Here is a 21,385-nt window from a genome sequence, read left to right as displayed (position 1 = left end):
CGTCACTGGTCATTGAGTGTTAGGCTCCTGAAGCCAGTTTCCACTTAGGCATCATTTTCTTCATAAATGTGTTTCTCTGTGGTGAGTGAGGAGAGATGGTGTCATTTTATTATTTTGTGCATTTAGAAGGGCTGAGATTTATAAAACTCATTTTGGGTACTCGTCACTAATTAGTTTAATCTGGGATAACAATGGACAATGAAAGATTGCATGTTTGATCATGCACAGCAAAGATAAAAGATTTATAATGAAACTAAATATCATGAAAGAAGAGAAGGATCAGAAAACTCAAGTGTAGGAACTGAGTCCTGTGTTGCCCACTGATCTCCACACCCAGCCCCCAAACACACAGAGGTCCTGGGTCTCTGTTCTAGAGACCAGAACTTTATGTTGTCCAAGGTTCTTTGGAAAAGAAACTCTCTTTGACATTTTCAATAACTAGCAATGTGCACATTTTGGTAAAAGAGATGAAATGATGCTTTATGATTAACTTTAGCAACAGAAAAATAAAAAGGTGTAGAGAAAGACTTCACTTTTTTTCTTGTTGAGCAATAACTTCCTACTCCAAATAGAATATTGTGAAATAATTTTAAAACGAAAAGAAAAAACGTTGCATCTGATTTCTGTAAACATTGAAAGCATTTCCCAGATCCTGCTTACCACAGAATGACGTTCTACTTCAATTTATCTGCTTCAGAAGAGATGAAGAGAGGAATGAGGCTTGCCAGCATTTGGTTTGGTTAGCTCCCAGGGCACCTACGTATTCCAAGGTTGATACCATCACCACTAAAATGATTAGACAATAGTGCATGGGCTGACTCCATAAAACACAGGAAAGTCTCAGGGCTGTTGTTAGCAGTAGATACTCAATCCAAATATGCAGTATCATTAAACAGAAATTTCACCTGAAATAAACTTTGTCCCTGTAAAAATGGGAAAATGCTTAGGTCAAATTAGAAACAGCCCTTCAGAGTATAATGGTGGGCTGCTGGAAGCAGGGTTCACATTAACTTTTTTTTTTTTTTTTAAAGACAGGTTCTTCCTCTATTGCCTCCCAGGCTGGGGTGCAGTGGTGCAATCTCTGATCACTGCAACCTCTGCCATCTGGGCTCAAGTGATCCTCTGGCCTCAGCCACCAGAGTAGCTGGGACTATAGGCATGCACCACCATGCCCAGCTAATTTTTGTGTTTTTGTAGAGATAGGGTTTTGCAATGTTGCCCACGCTGGTTTTGAACTCCTGATCTCAAACAGTCTGCCCATCTCTGCCTCCCAAAGTGCTGGGATTACAGGCATGAGCCACCACGTCCAGCCCACATTAACTGAAGGAAAACCAGTTTGTTTTAGAGAATTTATCTGAGTATATGCTTTGTGAAGCTTTAGGAAAAAGCAAACACTGGAGTTCACAAAAGAAAACAGTCTTACAAATCTCTCCATTTTATTTTTAAAGAAACAGAGTATGAAGTAACTTGTTTTAAGTGTATGAATTTGTGACATGTATAGGGAGACTTGACCATGGATAGGCAATTCTAGTGATTCTTTAAGGGTTCCTAATTCAAGCCGGTTAAATTGGTAGTTGACTCTGAGTGTACTCTTATGACAGAAAAGCATCAAAGTGCTTTTTTTTTTTATAGATAGAGTCTTACTTTGGTGCCCAGGCTGAAGAGCAGAGCAGTGGCATGATCTCGGCTTAGTGCAGCCTTGACCTCCTGGTTCAAGTGATCGTCCCACCTCACCTTCCCCAGTAGTTGGACACAGGTGTGAACCACCACACCCAGCTAATTTTTTTTTTTTTTCCTTTTTGTATAAGTGGGATTTTGCTATGTTGCCCAGGCTGATCTTGAATTCCTGGGCTCAAGTGATCCACCTACCTTGGGTTCCCAAAGTGTTGGGATTACAGGCGTGAGCCACTGTGTCCAGTCTCCAAACTGCTTTAATTAACCTGTTTGATTTTTGTATCTTCTTGTAGATGGTACAGATAATGATCTTGTATGCTACTCAAAAATTCTTAATATAAATAAATACAAAAATAGAAATGGGTGGCATTCACGAGCATTTTTTGGGAGCTTTAAATTATCAATTTCATAGGTATGTTTCCTTTTTTTTTTTCTTTAAAGCAAGCTACTGGATGTCTAGCATAGACCTGGACATCTATGTAAGTGATCTAGAAGTTGACAGTGGATAAAATCTGAGGTATAAAAGAGGCTGCACAAAATAATTTTTGTCTGCTGTCTTAACAGGTCTAGCATATCAATTTTACTCAGTTTTTAAAAACTCATTAAGAAAATTTGGCCTGTACCATCATCTTTGCTGCAATCCTGGTAACAAACAACGACTGGTGCTTTATGACAGCAGTGTCAGGACTGGAAGCCCAGTTCTCCCTCTGATTAGCTGTATGGCCTTGGATATGTGGTTTGACTTCTCCTGGCCTCAGGTTCCCTGAAAAGTGAGGGGTTGCATTACATCAGTGTTTCTCAGCATTTTCAAAGCCAAGCTCCCTTTGCTAAAAATTCAAGTATGCCCCCACCTCTGCTTCCCATCCTGCCATCTCTCAAGATTTCCTTATACTTCCAGTGGATAATTATTGGCTCTTATGATCCCTCATACCCCTCCCAGCTCTAGCATTTTGTTATTGTGAGCAGATACTGGGTTTGAAATCAGTTGAACAAAGGTTTTTATCTCACTTTGTGAATAGATGCAGCTTGCTCCTCCTTAAAGCTGGAAGGGGGCCCTTCCCAAATTCATTCACACAGACCAGGAGTCCTGCCTTGTGCATGAGCAAAACCTGGAAGCTTGTGTTAGAAATGCAGAAACTTGACCCCACTCCAAATGGCTGAATCAAAATCTGCATTTTAACAGTGCAGGTGCTTCACCTGCACATCAGTTTGAGAAACGCTGCCGACCACTGTTTTTTAACCTGTAGATGGCAATATTAGTGGGAAGTATCAGTTCAGTGGGTTACAACCAGCATTTATTTCTTTTAACGAAATATACTAGAAAAGATAACATTAGGGTACATTGCATTTGGTAAAGGAAAATATTGTTTCACAAAACTTACGTTTCAGTTTTATATGTCTGTGCCTATTTATATATACAGGATGGAGAGGTCAGGCAAAAAGTTAACTTCTGAGGTGGATCTTGGACGAAAATGTTAAAAAAAAACCCCAGCAAACCCCATTCTCAGGCAGTATAGCTTAGAGACAGCCATCCGTTCCCCTCTATCTTTATTCACACACACAAACAGGACTGTTCACACATGCAGACATGACACAGAAATACACAGATTGACCAGGCCCAGTGGCTCAGGCCTGTAGTCCCAGCACTTTGAGAGGCTGAGGCAGGAGGATCTCTTGAAGCTGGGTTCAAGAGCAGCCTGGGCAACACAGGCAATAAAGTGAGATCCAGTCTCTACAAAGAAAGTTTTTATTTATTTATTTATTTATTTGATTAACCAGACGTGATGGCATGCTCCTATTGTCCCAGCTACGTGGGAGGCTGTGACAGGAGGATCACTTGAGCCCAGGAGTTTGAGGGTGTGGTGAGTCATGATTGCACTACTGCATTCCAGCCCGTGAGGCAGAGTGAGACTCTGTCTCTTAAAAAAATAAAATAAAATAAATTAAAAAATATAAAAAAGAAATACATATACTGATATATAATAGAAGAGCTGTTCTAGTATCACTCACTTTCTCTAATTATTCATATCAGATGTAAGCTACTAGATTTTACCATGAGAAAGAAACAAAAGTAGACAGTAATTGTTGAGTTATATTAATTCAAAAAATTTTCTCAGTGATGTTTATACACAAAATTACAACATTGTCAGATAAGATTTTATGTTTTTAAGTTATTTTTATGGGGAGATTGCAAATACTTGTTCAGTTTCCTGTAAGTACAGATAATGCTTTTTTCTCTAGGGGCTAAATTGTGAAACCCATAGTACTGCAAGGTCATTCACATGTCCCTCTGGATCTAAGAATAAATAAATAAGTTGGTTTTGTGGGAGTATTTTTTTTGTAAGCTTACTCATATAAGTTTTCTAACTTAATATTTAATCACCTTATAATACTTTCAGTAAGTTTGTTTAATGTGGAGAAAGTATGTTTTTGAATGGGTATTTTCCACCCTGAGGACTTTACAATCTCAGCGGTAATTCATTACTTACAAGAAATACTAAGATACAGACTGTACTGTAGATAGACTTTAAAAAACAGCTGAGAGGAAGTTGTCAGCCCTGGAATCCTAACTCTACTGGGGTGAGGCAGGAAATGCATTGCAGAGGTATTCTGAACTGTCATGATAAAAGTAATGTTTCACTTCCCCTAGGAAGTTTTCTTTTTTCTTTTTTTTTTTCCCCATTTATTTTGAGTAAAAAGTAAAGGAAGAGTTTGCTCTTGTCCCCTTCACAGGGCTCTGTGTTGAGGAAGAAAACTGGCATGGATCTGGAAATTCAAGGAGGAGGAAAACACTGCACACCTGCATTCAGAATTCAGAAGAATAATTAATTTTGCACCTGAAGTTGGGTGGGATTTTGTGTTTACTGCGTTCTAATTACTGTTTGTTTGGGCTGTAATTTATTTATTGTTTTGAATTTTCTTTTAAAGTGGTTTTGGAGCGGTTACAGGGTCCTTTTATATAGAAGAGATTGAATAGAATGTGAAATGTAACTCTTTATACTGATTACACGTTGAAACACAAAGATGGCAGGCTACTAAGTAACATGCAGTCTCGATAGATCTTAAGTTATTATGGTTATTTCAGCTGTAATATTGTTTCTACCTTAAGGATACTCTGGTTTCAGGAGCTCTTTAAGATTGTTTTTTGTTTTACATTTGTTCCTTTAGGCTGCAGTTGTTGTTTTAGGATAGCTTACATATTTAGAATATTTTCTTAGAATCACTTATGACTAAGTCGGGAATCCATGCTGGCCTAAGGGGTGTAGGAAAATGGTGCTGCAGTGTGATGTCTGTTGGTCTTAAGTTGCATAATGTCACAGAAGTTGGCCTTGGAGTCTACCAGTTTAACAGACTCTTGCTCCATTTCTGTATTTGGCAGACAGACGAGAGTACTAAAGGTCCTGACTGGGTTCTGTCTTGATATGTCTTAGCTGGAGATGGCACTGTCCAGCACTATCCAGAATTTTAGAGAATTTTGGAGCTGGAAGGAAGCTTAGAAATCATCCAGTCTAACCTGCTTATTTCACACGTGAAGACCTGAGCCTTCCAGGGATAATACTCATTCCTGTTCCTGGCCAACACAAAACTTGAATCTGGATATTCTAACTTTTCCGTTCAATTTTCCACCCCCCCACCCCGAGATGGAGTTTCACTCTTGTTGCCCAGGCTGGAGTGCAATGGTGCAATCTCAGCTCACTACAACCTCTGCCTCCTGGGTCCAGATGATTTTCCTGCCTCAGCCTCCCAAGTAGCTGGGATGACAGGCGCCCACCACCACACCTGGCTAATTTTTGCATTTTTAGTAGAGACAGGGTTTCACCATATTGGTCAGGCTGGTCTCGAACTCCCAACCTCAGGTGATCCACCTGCCTTGGCCTCCCAAAGTACTAGGATTACAGGTGTGAGCCACCGTGCCCGGCCAATTTTTTTTATTGTTATTGTTATAAACATTATTTTCATAGAAGGAAGGGAAGTGTTTTTCTAGTTTTGCATTCTCCAGAAGCCGTGCTCTTCATTTACTGTGTTTAAATTCTTTTCTACATGTGAGACTGGTAGCCTGTGACATCATGTCCACATTCCACCTTGCTTTTTAGATTCTTCCTACTACGTTTTTAGTACCACCACACTCCTACCCCAACATCAACTTGTGGGAGCTTCCTCTGAACCAACCAGGTTGGGTAATTCTCTGGCTTTTGTGAAGAATGATCCTTCCAGTCTATGTCTTTGTTGGTCACTCCTCTTCTTACTCTACCCACCTTTCTTTCAGATTTGCCATTCCTTTTATTGTTTTTGTTTGTTTGTTTGTTTGTTTGTTTGTTTTTTGAGACAAGGTCTTGCTCTGTTACCCAGGCTGGAGTGCAGTGGCACAATCACAGCTCACTGCAGCCTTGACCTGGGCTCAAGTGATCCTCTTGTCTCAGCCTTTTCAGTAGCTGGGACTACAGGCGTGTGCCACCAAATTTTTTTTGTAGAGTCAGGGTCCTGCTATGTTATTCAGGTTGGTCTCAACCCCCTGGGCTCAAGTGATCCTCCCACCTTGGCCTCCCAAAGTGCTGGGATTACAGACATGAGCCACCACCCCTTTTATTCTTAATGACATGTCATTTATATTCAGCTCTCTCAGCCATCCACCCCGTCTGTGAAGCCTTCCTCAACCTTTTTGTCCCCTGTCTTTTCATCCTCCCTCCTCCCTGATCTTCCCTTGGTTGAACTCTATTTTTAGAAACTATAGTGTACTACACCATTATAAGCAATGCAATTAAGGGTAGCTAAGGCTAGGAACACACTCTTAAAAGCTTTTTCTTTCTGATGAATGCATTATCTGGCAAGGAAATTTTGAAACCATTGCCTTAGGCCCCTTACTTTCTCTTTTGGCCCTCTAGTTTTCTGGTGATTAATTTAAATTTAATGTCTTCAGTCTGGTATCTTCATATTCACACACCCATACCCCTTATAAATGCTGTTACAAAAACTAGATGGAACAAATTGCACAAAAACTCTTGTGTGTTTCCTGGCGCAGAGTTCTCAGTGGGCAACTTGGCGAGTCGCTGGAGTTCTTAGAAGAACTTTTGGAGGAAATAGAACAATTGGGCTGATTAGCATGCAGGAGCACAGAACCAACCCTTAAAAGATACTTGAATGATAAGGAATCTAGTGTCTTTTTTTTTTTTTTTTTTACTTTTTTTAAATTTTATTTTATTTATTATTATTATTATTATTATACTTTAGGCTCTATGGTACATGTGCGCAACGTGCAGGTAAGTTACATATGTATACATGTGCCATGCTGGTGCGCTGCACCCACCAACTCGTCATCTAGCATTAGGTATATCTCCCAATGCTATCCCTCCCCCCTCCCCCCACCCCACAACAGTCCCCGAAGTGTGATGTTCCCCTTCCTGTGTCCATGTGTTCTCATTGTTCAATTCCCACCTATGAGTGAGAATATGCGGTGTTTGGTTTTTTGTTCTTGTGATAGTTTACTGAGAATGATGATTTCCAATTTCATCCATGTCCCTACAAAGGACGTGAACTCATCATTTTTTATGGCTGCATAGTATTCCATGGTGTATATGTGCCACATTTTCTTAATCCAGTCTATCATTGTTGGACATTTGGGTTGGTTCCAAGTCTTTGCTATTGTGAATAATGCCGCAATAAACATACGTGTGCATGTGTCTTTATAGCAGCATGATTTATAGTCCTTTGGGTATATACCCAGTAATGGGATGGCTGGGTCAAATGGAATTTCTAGTTCTAGATCCCTGAGGAATCGCCACACTGACTTCCACAAGGGTTGAACTAGTTTACAGTCCCACCAACAGTGTAAAAGTGTTCCTATTTCTCCACATCCTCTCCAGCACCTGTTGTTTCCTGACTTTTTAATGATTGCCATTCTAACTGGTGTGAGATGGTATCTCATTGTGGTTTTGATTTGCATTTCTCTGATGGCCAGTGATGGTGAGCATTTTTTCATGTGTTTTTTGGCTGCATAAATGTCTTCTTTTGAGAAGTGTCTGTTCATGTCCTTCGCCCACTTTTTGATAGGGTTGTTTGTTTTTTTCTTGTAAATTTGTTGGAGTTCATTGTAGATTCTGGATATTAGCCCTTTGTCAGATGAGTAGGTTGCAAAAATTTTCTCCCATTTTGTAGGTTGCCTGTTCACTCTGATGGTAGTTTCCTTTGCTGTGCAGAAGCTCTTTAGTTTAATTAGATCCCATTTATCAATTTTGGCTTTTGTTGCCATTGCTTTTGGTGTTTTAGACATGAAGTCCTTGCCCATGCCTATGTCCTGAATGGTATTGCCTAGGTTTTCTTCTAGGGTTTTTATGGTTTTAGGTCTAACATTTAAGTCTTTAATCCATCTTGAACTGATTTTTGTATAAGGTGTAAGGAAGGGATCCAGTTTCAGCTTTCTACATATGGCTAGCCAGTTTTCCCAGCACCATTTATTAAATAGGGAATCCTTTCCCCATTTCTTGTTTTTGTCAGGTTTGTCAAAGATCAGATAGTTTTAGATATGTGGCATTATTTCTGACGGCTCTGTTCTGTTCCATTGATCTATATCTCTGTTTTGGTACCAGTACCATGCTGTTTTGGTTACTGTAGCCTTGTAGTATAGTTTGAAGTCAGGTAGCGTGATGCCTCCAGCTTTGTTCTTTTGGCTTAGGATTGACTTGGCGATGCAGGCTCTTTTTTGGTTCCATATGAACTTTAAAGTAGTTTTTTCCAATTCTGTGAAGAAAGTCATTGGTAACTTGATGGGGATGGCATTGAATCTGTAAATTACCTTGGGAAGGATGGCCATTTTCATGATATTGATTCTTCCTACCCATGAGCATGGAATGTTCTTCCATTTGTTTGTATCCTCTTTTATTTCCTTGAGCAGTGGTTTGTAGTTCTCCTTGAAGAGGTCCTTCACATCCCTTGTAAGTTGCATTCCTAGGTATTTTATTCTCTTTGAAGCAATTGTGAATGGGAGTTCACTCATGATTTGGCTCTCTGTTTGTCTGTTATTGATGTATAAGAATGCTTGTGATTTTTGTACATTGATTTTGTATCCTGAGACTTTGTTGAAGTTGCTTATCAGCTTAAGGAGATTTTGGGCTGAGACAGTGGGGTTTTCTAGATATACTATCATGTCATCTGCAAACAGGGACAATTTGACTTCCTCTTTTCCTAATTGAATACCCTTGATTTCCTTCTCTTGCCTAATTGCCCTGGCCAGAACTTCCAACACTATGTTGAGTAGAAGTGGTGAGAGAGGGCATCCCTGTCTTGTGCCAGTTTTCAAAGGGAATGCTTCCAGTTTTTGCCCATTCAGTATGATATTGGCTGTGGGTTTGTCATAAATAGCTCTTATTATTTTGAGATACGACCCATCAATACCTAATTTATTGAGAGTTTTTAGCATGAAGGGTTGTTGAATTTTGTCAAAGGCCTTTTCTGCATCTATTGAGATAATCATGTGGTTTTTGACTTTGGTTCTGTTTATATGCTGGATTACATTTATTGATTTGCGTATATTGAACCAGCCTTGCATCCCAGGGATGAAGCCCACTTGATCATGGTGGATAAGCTTTTTGATGTGCTGCTGGATTCTGTTTGCCAGTATTTTATTGAGGATTTTTGCATCAATGTTAATCAAGGATATTGGTCTAAAATTCTCTTTTTTTGTTGTGTCTCTGCCAGGCTTTGGTATCAGGATGATGCTGGCCTCATAAAATGAGTTAGGGAGGATTCCCTCTTTTTCTATTGATTGGAATAGTTTCAGAAGGAATGGTACCACCTCCTCCTTGTACCTCTGGTAGAATTTGGCTGTGAACCCATCTGGTCCTGGACTTTTTTTGGTTGGTAAGCTATTGATTATTGCCACAATTTCAGCTCCTGTTATTGGTCTATTCAGAGATTCAACTTCTTCCTGGTTTAGTCTTGGGAGGGTGTATGTGTTGAGGAATTTATCCATTTCTTCTAGATTTTCTAGTTTATTTCCGTAGAGGTGTTTGTAATATTCTCTGATGGTAGTTTGTATTTCTGTGGGATCGGTGGTGATATCCCCTTTATCATTTTTTATTGCATCTATTTGATTCTTCTCTCTTTTTTTCTTTATTATTCTTGCTAGCGGTCTATCAATTTTGTTGATCCTTTCAAAAAACCAGTTCCTGGATTCATTTATTTTTTGAAGGGTTTTTTGTGTCTCTATTTCCTTCACTTCTGCTCTGATTTTAGTTATTTCTTGCCTTCTGCTACCTTTTGAATGTGTTTGCTCTTGCTTTTCTAGTTCTTTTAATTGTGATGTTAGGGTGTCAATTTTGGATCTTCCCTGCTTTCTCTTGTGGGCATTTAGTGCTATAAATTTCCCTCTACACACTGCTTTGAATGCATCCCAGAGATTCTGGTATGTTGTGTCTTGGTTCTCGTTAGTTTCAAAGAACATCTTTATTTCTGCCTTCATTTCGTTATGTACCCAGTAGTCATTCAGGAGCAGGTTGTTCAGTTTCCACGTAGTTGAGCGGTTTTGAGTGAGATTCTTAATCCTGAGTTCTAGCTTGATTGCACTGTGATCTGAGAGATAGTTTGTTATAATTTCTGTTCTTTTACATTTATTGAGGAGAGCTTTACTTCCAAGTATATGGTCAATTTTGGAATAGGTGTGGTGTGGTGCTGAAAAAAATGTATATTCTGTTGATTTGGGGTGGAGAGTTCTGTAGATGTCTATTAGGTCTGCTTGGTGCAGAGCTGAATTCAAAGGAATCTAGTGTCTTGATGGGATCTGGAAGGAAATCTCAGTCAGTCATGTTGTATTCGACAATGCAAGTCTTAACTTTAATTCTTTTATCTGAAGCATAAGAAAATGATGGTTTATTCGTGAACTTAGGTAAAGAGATTTCTTTGTGGAGATTGCAGTTTTACATGCAAGGATCAACTTTGATGGATATCTTAGAGAATTAATTGTGAAGCATATTGGGCATTTTTATTTTTAGGGTTTATTGGAGTAGTGAAGGTAACATGGGCCCCTCTCCTTTGACAGGCTTAATCCAACCAAAAAAAAAAGTTTAATACTCTATTGGTCAGTTTCACAGTCTTGAGAAGCTGCAAAGTTTTTTTCCAAACAAGGAACAGTGAAGATAGGAGAACCAGTTTCATTAACTAATTAGCTATGTGATTTTAAGCTTTGATATCCTTGTTATCAAATGGGATTAATTGATTATTTCCCTAACTCCATGGTATGTATAAGTGAGACACACTGGCTGTGTAAAGGGGCATTACCCTTCATTAATCTAGTTGCTATGTGTTTTTTAACATCCTGGCCTCAGGCATTCCTTCCCTGACCTATCCACAGGAGCAACTGATTCCTGGCCAGTTTCTCACCTCTCTCCAGTTCACCTCCCACATTTAGTTTTGTTTTTCCAGTTCCCTGTGCCAGAACTTCTCTTTCCAGCCACCATTCCCAGCCTTCTCTCAGTCACTCATATGGCCAAAAGGAAACAAAGAAAATATTCTGACTGTGGTGATAACTGGCCCATGTGGGGGTCCCCCTCATTCCTGTTTGATAGTTTATTTAAATTGTTAAATTCCTTTTACATCTTGAAAGCATACAGAGGGGAACCGGTGTATGGAAATAAGTGTAGCAGACATTGTCTTCACATAGTACTCAGTTCATTTCAGGCTTGATCTTATACTGTTTCCCTGTGAAAATGATAATGTTCTGTAAACTTCTGTCTGCTTTCAGGAGCAACTGTACTGATTATTTTGCTTCTGGATGAAGGAAATAGTTGATGTATTAAACCAACCTGCTGTTTGGGATGGTGGTGGGGGGGGGGGGGTGTGTGTAGGGGCAACAGGGGTGGGAATGGTAACCTTCTTGAGCTATAAGGATGAAAACTTTAAAGAAGACTTGAAGAAAATTAAAGGGCAGGTCCTAGCTTTCCTTTCCCTTCAAAATGTACTAGAATTCTTAGAGAAGTGGCTAAGTAAGGTGGGGGTGGGAAGAGGACAGCTTCAGCTATAAGATTGGTCAGAGCACTGTTCTTTAGCCTATTAGTAATGGAAGGAAATGAGACAATAGAATTTTAAATGACAAGTTTTTGTTTTAAAATTATCTTTGCTGCATAGAAATCTACAACAATGTACATGGTTACTAATGTATTTTAGTTCACATGTGGTTAATTTTGTAAATGACCTTTAGTTTTGTATTTATAGAGGAGAGACTATTTCTCTCTTCTCTATAGGGGGTGATGTGATAGAGAGGGAGATAGTATTACCCTGTGTATAGTTGCCCTGTGCCTATTGTTGATCCTTTTAGTGTAGGAGGCCCAGTGGGACTTCTGGCCAGAAGGAGGCATCAGTGTTGTCCATGCAGGAAGTGCTCCCTGATTGCTATCCATAGAGGAAGTCCTCCTTGAGTGCCACCCACACAGGATGTGTTCTCTGAGTGCTGTCCATACAGGAAGTTCTCTCTGAGTGCCGATGAACGCTCTTCCTGATGGTGCCAAACCACTCGTGCAGGAAAGGCTGAAGGTCTAATACAACCACCCCTTTATTCACGAGTGACTTTGTTTTCTATCCATTTTGGCATGCAAATTAAGCCCATATAAGTATTATCAAGAAAATTGAATTAGCTTGTTTCCTTTGCCCTTGGAGATACAAGAATGTAGTTTGTTTGCCTGACCTGATAACAGGAAAAAATTAGGCTAGAGAAGGCTGAGAGACTACTAGGCTCTTTCGGGATGGGTGGGCACTTAGCATGCTTATCCAGCCACCAGGTCCCCTAATTAGATTGAATGTATGTAAATAGTTGCAACCTTAATCCATAGAGGGTCTTTTCAAGTTCCAAGGCAGCTTCTGGGTTTTGAGAGGCAAAATGTAGAAGGACTACCAGTGATGAAAATGGAACTGGCTAAAATATTGTCCCTTTTTGTCCCTTTGTAAGCTTTTTAAAAATTTGTTTATCATTTGTGCTGCCAAGACACCTAATCTAACGACAGTGTAATTGCTTTAAATTTATCAGAGTTCTGAAGCTGTAGTTAAAGGCTTGTCAGTATTTGCATTTTAATCTATGAATGAAGGTTTAATTTTTCACTGTTTTAAGTCATGTCATCCTAAAATATTGACTCTAATGTTTAGCAGTAATATGCTGAAGCTTTCAAAAGTTGTTTGTAGAATTTATTCTCTAATGAAAAGATTTTTATAAAGTAGAATTTTTAAAACTGATTTTTTAAGAGCTAATCTTTGTTTTTTTTAAACACTTATCAGACTGTGTGTTAATTAAGACAACTTAAAGGCACCTTTTACTTTCTTAAAAAACATATCTGCCAATGGTATTAAGTATCAAATTTCAGAGAAGCTGGAATTTGGTAATTAGTCAGCAAAAATGATGGGCACAGAAAATTAAAGAATACAAATAGAGCATTCAGGATATAGAAAGTGTTTTAGGGTCCCACGTAGAGTACTGTTTGAAGGCTCTGCTCTGGCTTTGTTTTCTAGCAGACCTGCGTTCAAATTCTAGCCCTGCCACTTTCTAAATGTGTGGCCCTGGCACATGGCCTAACTTTTTTTGAGACTCAGTTTCCTAATCTGCACAACGGGAGAACAATAACCTACCTGCCTGTTTGATTGAATTAAGTACGGTAATGTATATAAAGTACTCAGCAGAATCTGTAACTTTAGTAGAGACGGGGTTTCACCATGGTGGCTAGGCTGGTCTCGAACTCCTGACTCCGTGATCCACCCACCTCGGCCTCCCAAAGTGCTGGGATTACAGGCTTGAGCCACCACGCCTGGCCCAGTTTCAGTGACTTCTAAAAACGTAATCTTTGGTTTAAAAATGTCTGCACCAGAAAATTAAAAATTGACAACCTAGAATAATTCAACGCTTCTCTTTCAGTTTTCTTTCTCTGTCTTCAGTTAGCCCCAAGAAAGAATTGATTTGGAAATAAAATTTGAATTTGAACTTTGTTCTGTATAGGATTCACCAGAGGCTAGTAGTCCTCATTGGGTACTTTTAGGAACCCTCTTCTGCCTGGGATCAGATGCTGGGAGATTTCATTCCCTCACAGGGCAAACTTAAGAGGGGAAGCAGGGAGGCACAGGCTGTATCTCCTTCCCACAGTGGGAAAATACTGCAGTAAATATGGATGCCCATCAAATTTATATTAAACTGGCTCTGTAAATTCAGACAAGTAAATCATAGTTGTATTTCTGCCAAAAATGAATACATAAATAAAAAAACCTACTACTTTCATGTCTAAATAATCTCCAAATAAGTCATACATTCAAATGTTTCTTTAATTATACAAGTGCATGCCCGCCACTCCCTTTCCACTTGTGGCAAAATCAAAGTTTCAAGTGAATGCAGGCTTGGAATGCAGTCTTTAAAATGCCTGATGGTTCATTTACTTCATGTTGATGTAATCCCACTAAGAGGTAGGGGCAGGCCTGATCCACAGCTTCTTACTGACTTCTCCAAGTCTCATCCCAGATGACCACGTTTCATCGCCCAACAGCTACGCTAAACATACTGGGTCCTACTGTGAAAACAGTGTGACTTGTGTCAGGGATGGTTTCTGAGACACTAATCAAAGGAGGTTTAAGAGAAAATTCAGTCCTGTCAAGTTCTAATAGCTACAAGTTCTCTGCGTCAATCAAAGGCTTGGGACAGGAGGCAGGTGTGTGGGCTACTTTCCAGCACCTCTGTTCTCACTGATGTGAAAAATAGAGTAGGGCTGGATGGCAGGTAGCAACTCAGTGGCTTCAGAGAAGGAGCACAGGCTTTGTGGGGCATGGCCAGTGCTCTGAGGTGCCACCTGTGGCAGAGCAAGTGTCAGAGTTTGGTCTTAGTTTTATATCTAGTAAGTAGTTAGCCCCTAGAGAAAAACTAGTGGTTTGGAGAAAGGATATGAGTTCAGCTGCTCATTAAGGGCATGAATCAAATAGATTTGGTAGGATGTGATCTCAGGCTGCTTTTATTTTGGGATTAAGCAATACTGATGTTCCCAGTTCAAGTTCAACCTTCAGTGAATAGCATTTCTGCAATGACTATTATTGACCCTTTGCTGCTCTCCTTCTAAAAGAGAATCTCTTTAAATAAAGTGGTGTTTGGACTCAGATGATATCTTAGCAAGGAACCTGGGCAGTGGAAGGAAGAATCTGAAAGATATAGGACCAGAAAAAATGGTAACATATCTAAATTAATGGGGCCAGGCACGATGGCTCATGCCTGTAATCCCAGCACTTTGGGAAACCGAGGTGAGTGGATCACCTGAGGTCTGGAGTTCAATTCCAGCCAGGTCAACATGGTGAAACCCCGTCTCTTCTAAAAATACAAAAATTAGCCAGGCATGGTGTTGTGCGTCTGTAATCCCAGTTCCTCAGGAGGCTGAGGCAAGAGAATCACTGGAACCCGGGAGGTGGAGGGTTCCGGTGAGCCGAGATCGTGCCACTGCACTCCAGCCTGGGTGACAGAGCAAGACTCCATCTCAAATAATAAAAAATAAAAATAAATTAATGAGATCCCCATATGTTGGGATATTATGGAATTAGGATGACCATGGCAGAAGCTGGGTACAAAACTAGGAATCTATAGTGGGCAACGGAGGTTGCTGACAAGGGTAAATGAGGGTATGCTTATTGCAAGGGGTCTGCTTCTCCAACTTTCCACTGTGGGATTTGATTTGTCTTCTATAGACAGGCCTGACTTTCTTGTTTGTGGTGGTAAAAACCAAGCCATGAGATTTGAACCTTTTGACTGTCTAGTGACTATTTAATTTTGGATGTTCAAACTGTTCATGAGTGATGTCCTTGAGTTAGTACAGTATATTTATGATTTAGAAAATGTGAGGTGAAAAAACGTCCCTGTCCTGATGTGAAATTGCTGCGCGTTTGCTGTGAGGACACTTGGGGTTATGTGCTCTTTCGTCTCAAGCTGAGCCATTTAACTTCCTCAAAGTCATGTGTGTGGCACTGGGTCAGAGAACTGTGGTTTCTTTCTGTCGGTGCACAGAGAATTGTCTGGTATGAGTACAATTTCAGACATTCTTCCTAGGTGGCTGCCGACTGTAAAACCACACTGAGTCCTTTGGTTGCAGGCTTTACTTCGAGTTGTGGTGGGTGCTGCAAGCTGGGAAGTTTTCCAGCTTGGACACCATTCTCACAGGGGTTAAATTTCACAAGGTTAGCCAGAGCGAAAGGCAGCCTGCCTGGGAATCTTACCCAGATGTCTCAATGAAGTCGTGTGCCTGTCTTAGCACTAGGTGAGATCGTCCTTATTGGTATATCTGGATTAAACTCTAACTTTCTTGTACTTGAGAAGTAATTTTTTTTTTTTAAGAGTCATCCTAATAAAATTTTAAGCAACTTTCAATCAAACGTTCTTCAGAATTTGAAAACCTTTTCAAAAGTCTAGTGATTTCTAAATTACTGTGTATTAAGATGGTACCATCTAACTTCATGCACGTTAATTGTGAGTCTCAGTAGATGTGTTCCTGAAAAATGCGTGAATAAATTAATCTTACATAAATTTAGTCACATTTAAGGTGCACATAGAGAACTTTTACTGAGTAAACCCTATTATCAATTTTATGTTGAAGGAGAGGGCTTTTTTAAAGTAGCATGAACAGACCTTTTTTAAAGTGTGAATTAAAATTTATACCTCAAAGTAGCTTAAGGTAATCTATATTTAAATCTTGGTAACTTCATTTTATTTGGGAGATCGTACAGCCTCTGAATGGTGTCAGCCTCCTAATGCTAGCATACTAAGGCTCCTCATCTTTGTTTTCCAGCAGTCTCTGGTCCCAGCCCACCCCATGGCCCCTCCTAGTCCTAGCACCACCAGCAGTAATAACAACAGTAGCAGCAGTAGCAACTCAGGATGGGATCAGCTCAGCAAAACGAACCTCTATATCCGAGGACTGCCTCCCCACACCACCGACCAGGACCTGGTGAAGCTCTGTCAACCGTAAGTAGTAGTTATTCCTATTATTTTAGCTGCTAAGTATTTTCTTGATCATATTATAGAGTGATATATACTGCATTATAAGAGAAGTTTATAAGAAGTATCTGTGGACTCTCAGTGTCACAACCATAAAATGGGTTTCAAGTTTTAACTTCTTAAATACATATTCAGTCAATATTAACATCATCAGACTGGCTACATGAATTGGAGCATTTTCTCCATAGAATTTGACTTTATGGGCATATGAGAAGTAAAATATGATTTTTTTTAAAAAAAAAACTTATGGCTAGATATTTTCCAGGAGTTCTCATTTTTTGTGGATGCACCTCTGAGGGCCGGTCTATCCTGTGAGAGGAACTTTAGCTATCATTGTTTGTCAGAAAGGTTGTTAATCATCTAACGTCATACTGAATGTAAGCTCTTAATTCCAGCTGGAACCATATTAGTCTGTCCCCATTAGCATCCATAGTTTTGTGGTCTGGATTGTACACCCTCATCACTTTAGGAAAAAGAACTCAATTCTACCCTTTCAGAGTGTTCTGAAGAAATGTGTGCATGTGCATAAGTTCCAAAGTAAATTTGCATTATATGCTAATGTTGTCAATGAATAGAATATAAATGTGCTTCTTTGCTGCAATTACATTAACTCACTAAGTAAGAAAGCACTAATTTTAAAACGAGCCAGAAGCACTGTATAGTGCAAAGATCATTGTGTAAGGACTGAAAGCATCAAATTGCATCGAGCTATAAAAGCCTACACATATACGCGTACTTTTTATTTATCCTAAGACAACAATGGTCCCTTAAAAAGAGAATTTTGCATAACTGCAGAAGAAGACTTTTGCTAGAGAATGTTTCCTATTACCTGAATTTCAAAACATCTGATTGATGACATCTCATTTCTCTTTTCCTGGTTAAAATCCAGATTCATTACTTCTTATTTTTTTAAGAAAAAAAATTCAAAACTAACTTGGTCAGTTATTTCCAAACTGGAACTAAAAGTAACATCTGGCCTTCCATGGGTGGGGGAAGGAGTGCTGGTTGTTTTGCTGTGTTTTGTTTTGAAAGGGGAGGGGTGGGACAGTAGGTGGTGGCTCTTCAGGATCTGGAGAGCGTTCTAGAAGGCCATCCCTCCCAGCACTCTCCCTGTGTTTTTCTCATGTCCCCCTTTTTGATCAGCCCTTGTAGACTTTGACTCCAGTCCTTGGCTTTTGGGGCAGTGAAATAATGCCCTGCACTAGCGACTGCTGTGAAAGCAAGCCCAGCTCTTGGGGTTTGTCATTGCTGGCTGGAGGCAGAGGGAACCCTGCCAGGCACGCCCTGCCCTATTGCAGCTGTTCAAGACCACAAATAGGCCTTTTGCTATCTCCTCTGCTGCTGGCCTTTCAGTGGCGTTGTCTTATGTTTTTGCAGCGTAATTACAGGTAGAGCACTGTAAAGTCTAAGGAACTAAAAATATGACTGCAAGAAACAGAAGAATGAAGCTAACTCTCAAATTCTTGAGGTGTAAGAGAAGAGGAGAGGAATTCAAAAAACAAATTGTTCTTCAGCTAGTGTTGAATTATGTAGGGTGAGTTTTGATGTCAAGGAGACAGTTAACCCTAAAATACTGGAGTAATGCCATGTTGTATATACAGTAAATATGTACTTGAAAAATTGAGTCAGTAATTTTTTTATTGAACCGAATCATATTACAAATGTGGCAGAAGAACATTTTATCATTTTTCCTAGAATATTCATTTCTTTTTTGTTGTTCTCTTTGACATGTATGGATTTTCTTAACATGTGTAAACATTACTCTCCTTGCTATTATCAATAGCAGCAATAACGCTTTGCAGCCCTCACTCTCTCCCGTCACTTGCAAAGGAAGGCTCTCGTACAATCCCAGGTTTCATACTGAAGTCTGATAATAGTCTTCTTGATATGTACCATGCAGAGGCAAAACATAACAATAACAGAAGAGTCTATCTCAAAATTTGCTGGAAACTTCATTCCATTTAACACAGAGAATCTAGTAAATACCAAATTTGACTTGCTGAGAGTTTCTTGCCTTAGAATGTAGAGAAAGCACAAAAGAGCATTCCTGTTCTGAACTTAATTGTTTCCAATAAAGAAGAGCTAGTTGGTAACATAGAAGTGACAAGAACCTTATGAGAAAGGGACTCATGCTAGAGCTTAAAAAACCACTGGACATAATTAGAGATTTTTAGAAAAGTAGGTATCAGAAACATCTCAGAAAAAAAAGATATAAATCCATACCTCTAAAAAAGAAAATAAATACTTAGAACTAAAAATTTAGCACTGTAATTACAAATTGACCTGATGAGGCTGAATTAGGAGGGGTAACGATGGAAACAAATGATTTGGCTCTGCAGGGGGCTTGGATATTTTAGAGGGTTATTTAACAGAAAGATGGGGACAAACCAGGGATGTTTATCATGGTGGCCCAGTTCCATACAAACAGTGCATGAAGTCCAAAGGCAAGTATGACATGAAGATTTTAAAAACTAGAGAGGAAAACAAAAAATATTTTTTAAAAACTGTGTTTGAAGTAGAACATAGAGATGCTGTAATGTTAGAGGCGGTTACAATGGAAAAGCACATGTTGTGATATTGAGATGACAGGGAAAGGCAGCCCCACCCAGACTCGAAAGAGGGAGTCATGACCCTGGAAAGTGTAGATCACCCTGGCTAAGAGGAGGAGGCATGTGGGGTAGGAGCTCAGACTGGAAGCCAACCAGCCTAAGTTCCTGATACAGGGTGGTGACAGTGCTGTCAGGTCATCTGGATTGAAAAGAGATAAATTTCCTAGAAACATTTAATGAAAGATGTCAACCAGCTCTAGTTAACTTCTAAATTGTGAAACACATACGAGAAATCTTGGAACCTTGACTGCTGTAGGCTGCTGCAACTTTGCTCCCTATTTCTAAGAGGTTATCTATTCACAAAGAAGATATCAGTACAGTTAACCAGCAAGTTCAGGAAATGGAACAATCCAGGTAGCCGAAAGGATTCATCTACTATCCCTTGGCCTAATTCTCTTCCTTCTCTGAAATCAAGCCAAACAAACACTCTGCTTGACCGTGCTTATCTGTGTGGTGTATTTGTCATATAAATATTTGCCAATGCAATATTTCTCTCATTGAGACTTCTCAGGCAGACTTTTTAGATGGATGAATTGAGGGCTCATGTTGTGTCCATTTTCTTGACATCTTAGCCATTTTTATTTTGCCTTCAGACTTTCAACTGAAACTGCACTAGCATCTTAAATATCTCTTATTTTACCTAGCTTTTTTTTCACTCTCATCCCTCTCCTCCTCAACCCTCTGCCCTTCTGGTTTCTGTTTTCTTGGCTGCCTCCTCCATAGTCCCATCCTCTGTTAGGGTTATTCTCCACTCTTTCTACTTTCCTGCACATTTTCCATTTGAATATTTTATTTTTACCTCATATTCAACCTCAAATTCAAAATATCCTCTCTCTCAACACTGTCTGTTTTCCAAATTTACTTTCTTAAACATGAAGCTTTAGGAAAGCTTCAGGAGTCAGCAGCTCCTTCCCTTTGTCCCTTAGTCACTAAGTTTTGTGGATTCTTCTTTGGCCCTTCTTCCTTCTTCTCCGGCCCTTCTTCCTTCTTCTCCCTGCCAGAAGAACCGGCTGACTCCTCCCTCCCTACAGTGTGACAGGAGAACCATTTGCTCCTCTGCTACCTCCCCTCCAGTGCCTCCCCTCCCATCTCTATTCAGCAAGGCCAGATCCAAACTCTGTTTGCCTCCTTTGTGCTTGGACCACACCAGTAACTCTCCTCTTTATTTCTAAATTTTTATGTATTGCCAGCTCATAATCAGCATCTTATTTCCATATAGTTCTGTTCTCCAAGTGCCTGTTACATTACTTAGCCACGTCTGTGACAGTATATGATGCTAACAGCATATCATCTTATACAGATTTGTCACCCAGACTACAAAAGCATTGTAGTCAGGATTGCTAGGTTTGGTATCCCAGAGTTACCTAAAAGTGCTAGGCAAGTTCTGGATTCTCAGTCAACAGACTGTAAAATAGGTCAAATAATGCTATTATCAAAAATTGTGATAAGCATTAAATCAAATAATGTAAGTAAAAGAGCTGGTCCAGAGCCTACAACACAATTGTCTCTGAACAAATATTAGTATCTCTTGTTTCTTCCATCCTTGAAATTCTGCTAGAATAAGCTTAATTTATATTGAATTGTACATTTAAAACAAAGGAGGAAGAAGCTCTACCAGATTTTGATTTTGAAAGCTGAGGAAGCCAGGGAAGTAGCTTAATGCTAACATAACCTCCAACCTCCTCTTCCTTGAGGCTTTTTTTTTTGGGAGGAAGGGGTACAGGCAGACCTCATTTTACTTTGCTTTGCAGATACTGCTTTTAAAAAAAAAATACAAATTGAAGGTTTGTAGCAACCCTGCATTGGGCAAGTCTATTGGCATTTTTCCAATAGCATATGCTCACTTTATGTCTCTGGATCACATTTTGGTAATTTTCACAATATTTCAGACTTTTTCATCATTATTATGTCTGTTGTGGTGATCTGTGATTAGTGATCTTTAATGTTCATTGTTTTGGGGCACCACAAACCGTTCCCATATAGGACTTAATCAATAAATGTTGTGTGTCTTCTGACTGCTCCACTGGCTGGTCATTCCCCTTCTGTCTCCTTCTCCTCCATTTTCTCTGAGATATAATATTGAAATTAGGCCACATAATAGCCCTGCAGTGGC

At 39.6% G+C, this 21,385-nt stretch overlaps 1 protein-coding gene across 27 annotated transcripts in view; it reads left to right on the top strand.

Moving 5' to 3' along the window:
* Positions 1 to 21,385, top strand: part of RBMS1 (RNA binding motif single stranded interacting protein 1) — a 221,515-nt gene that overhangs the window by 108,954 nt on the left and 91,176 nt on the right. For 15 of the 27 annotated variants that reach the window (XM_009237775.4, XM_002812517.6, XM_063712828.1 and 12 more), the window contains one exon: positions 16,455 to 16,630. In XM_009237775.4, coding sequence (XP_009236050.1) covers positions 16,455 to 16,630 — 176 coding nt within the window. The remainder of the gene's footprint in view (positions 1 to 16,454; positions 16,631 to 21,385) is intronic. The other 12 variants (XM_063712833.1, XM_063712829.1, XM_063712827.1 and 9 more) reach the window with 1 other exon arrangement.

This window comes from Pongo abelii, chromosome 11, assembly GCF_028885655.2.
Source record: "Pongo abelii isolate AG06213 chromosome 11, NHGRI_mPonAbe1-v2.0_pri, whole genome shotgun sequence".
NCBI lineage: Eukaryota > Metazoa > Chordata > Mammalia > Primates > Hominidae > Pongo > Pongo abelii.
The sequence above is the reverse complement of the archived record's forward strand: the minus strand, read 5'-3'. Positions and strand labels throughout refer to the sequence as shown.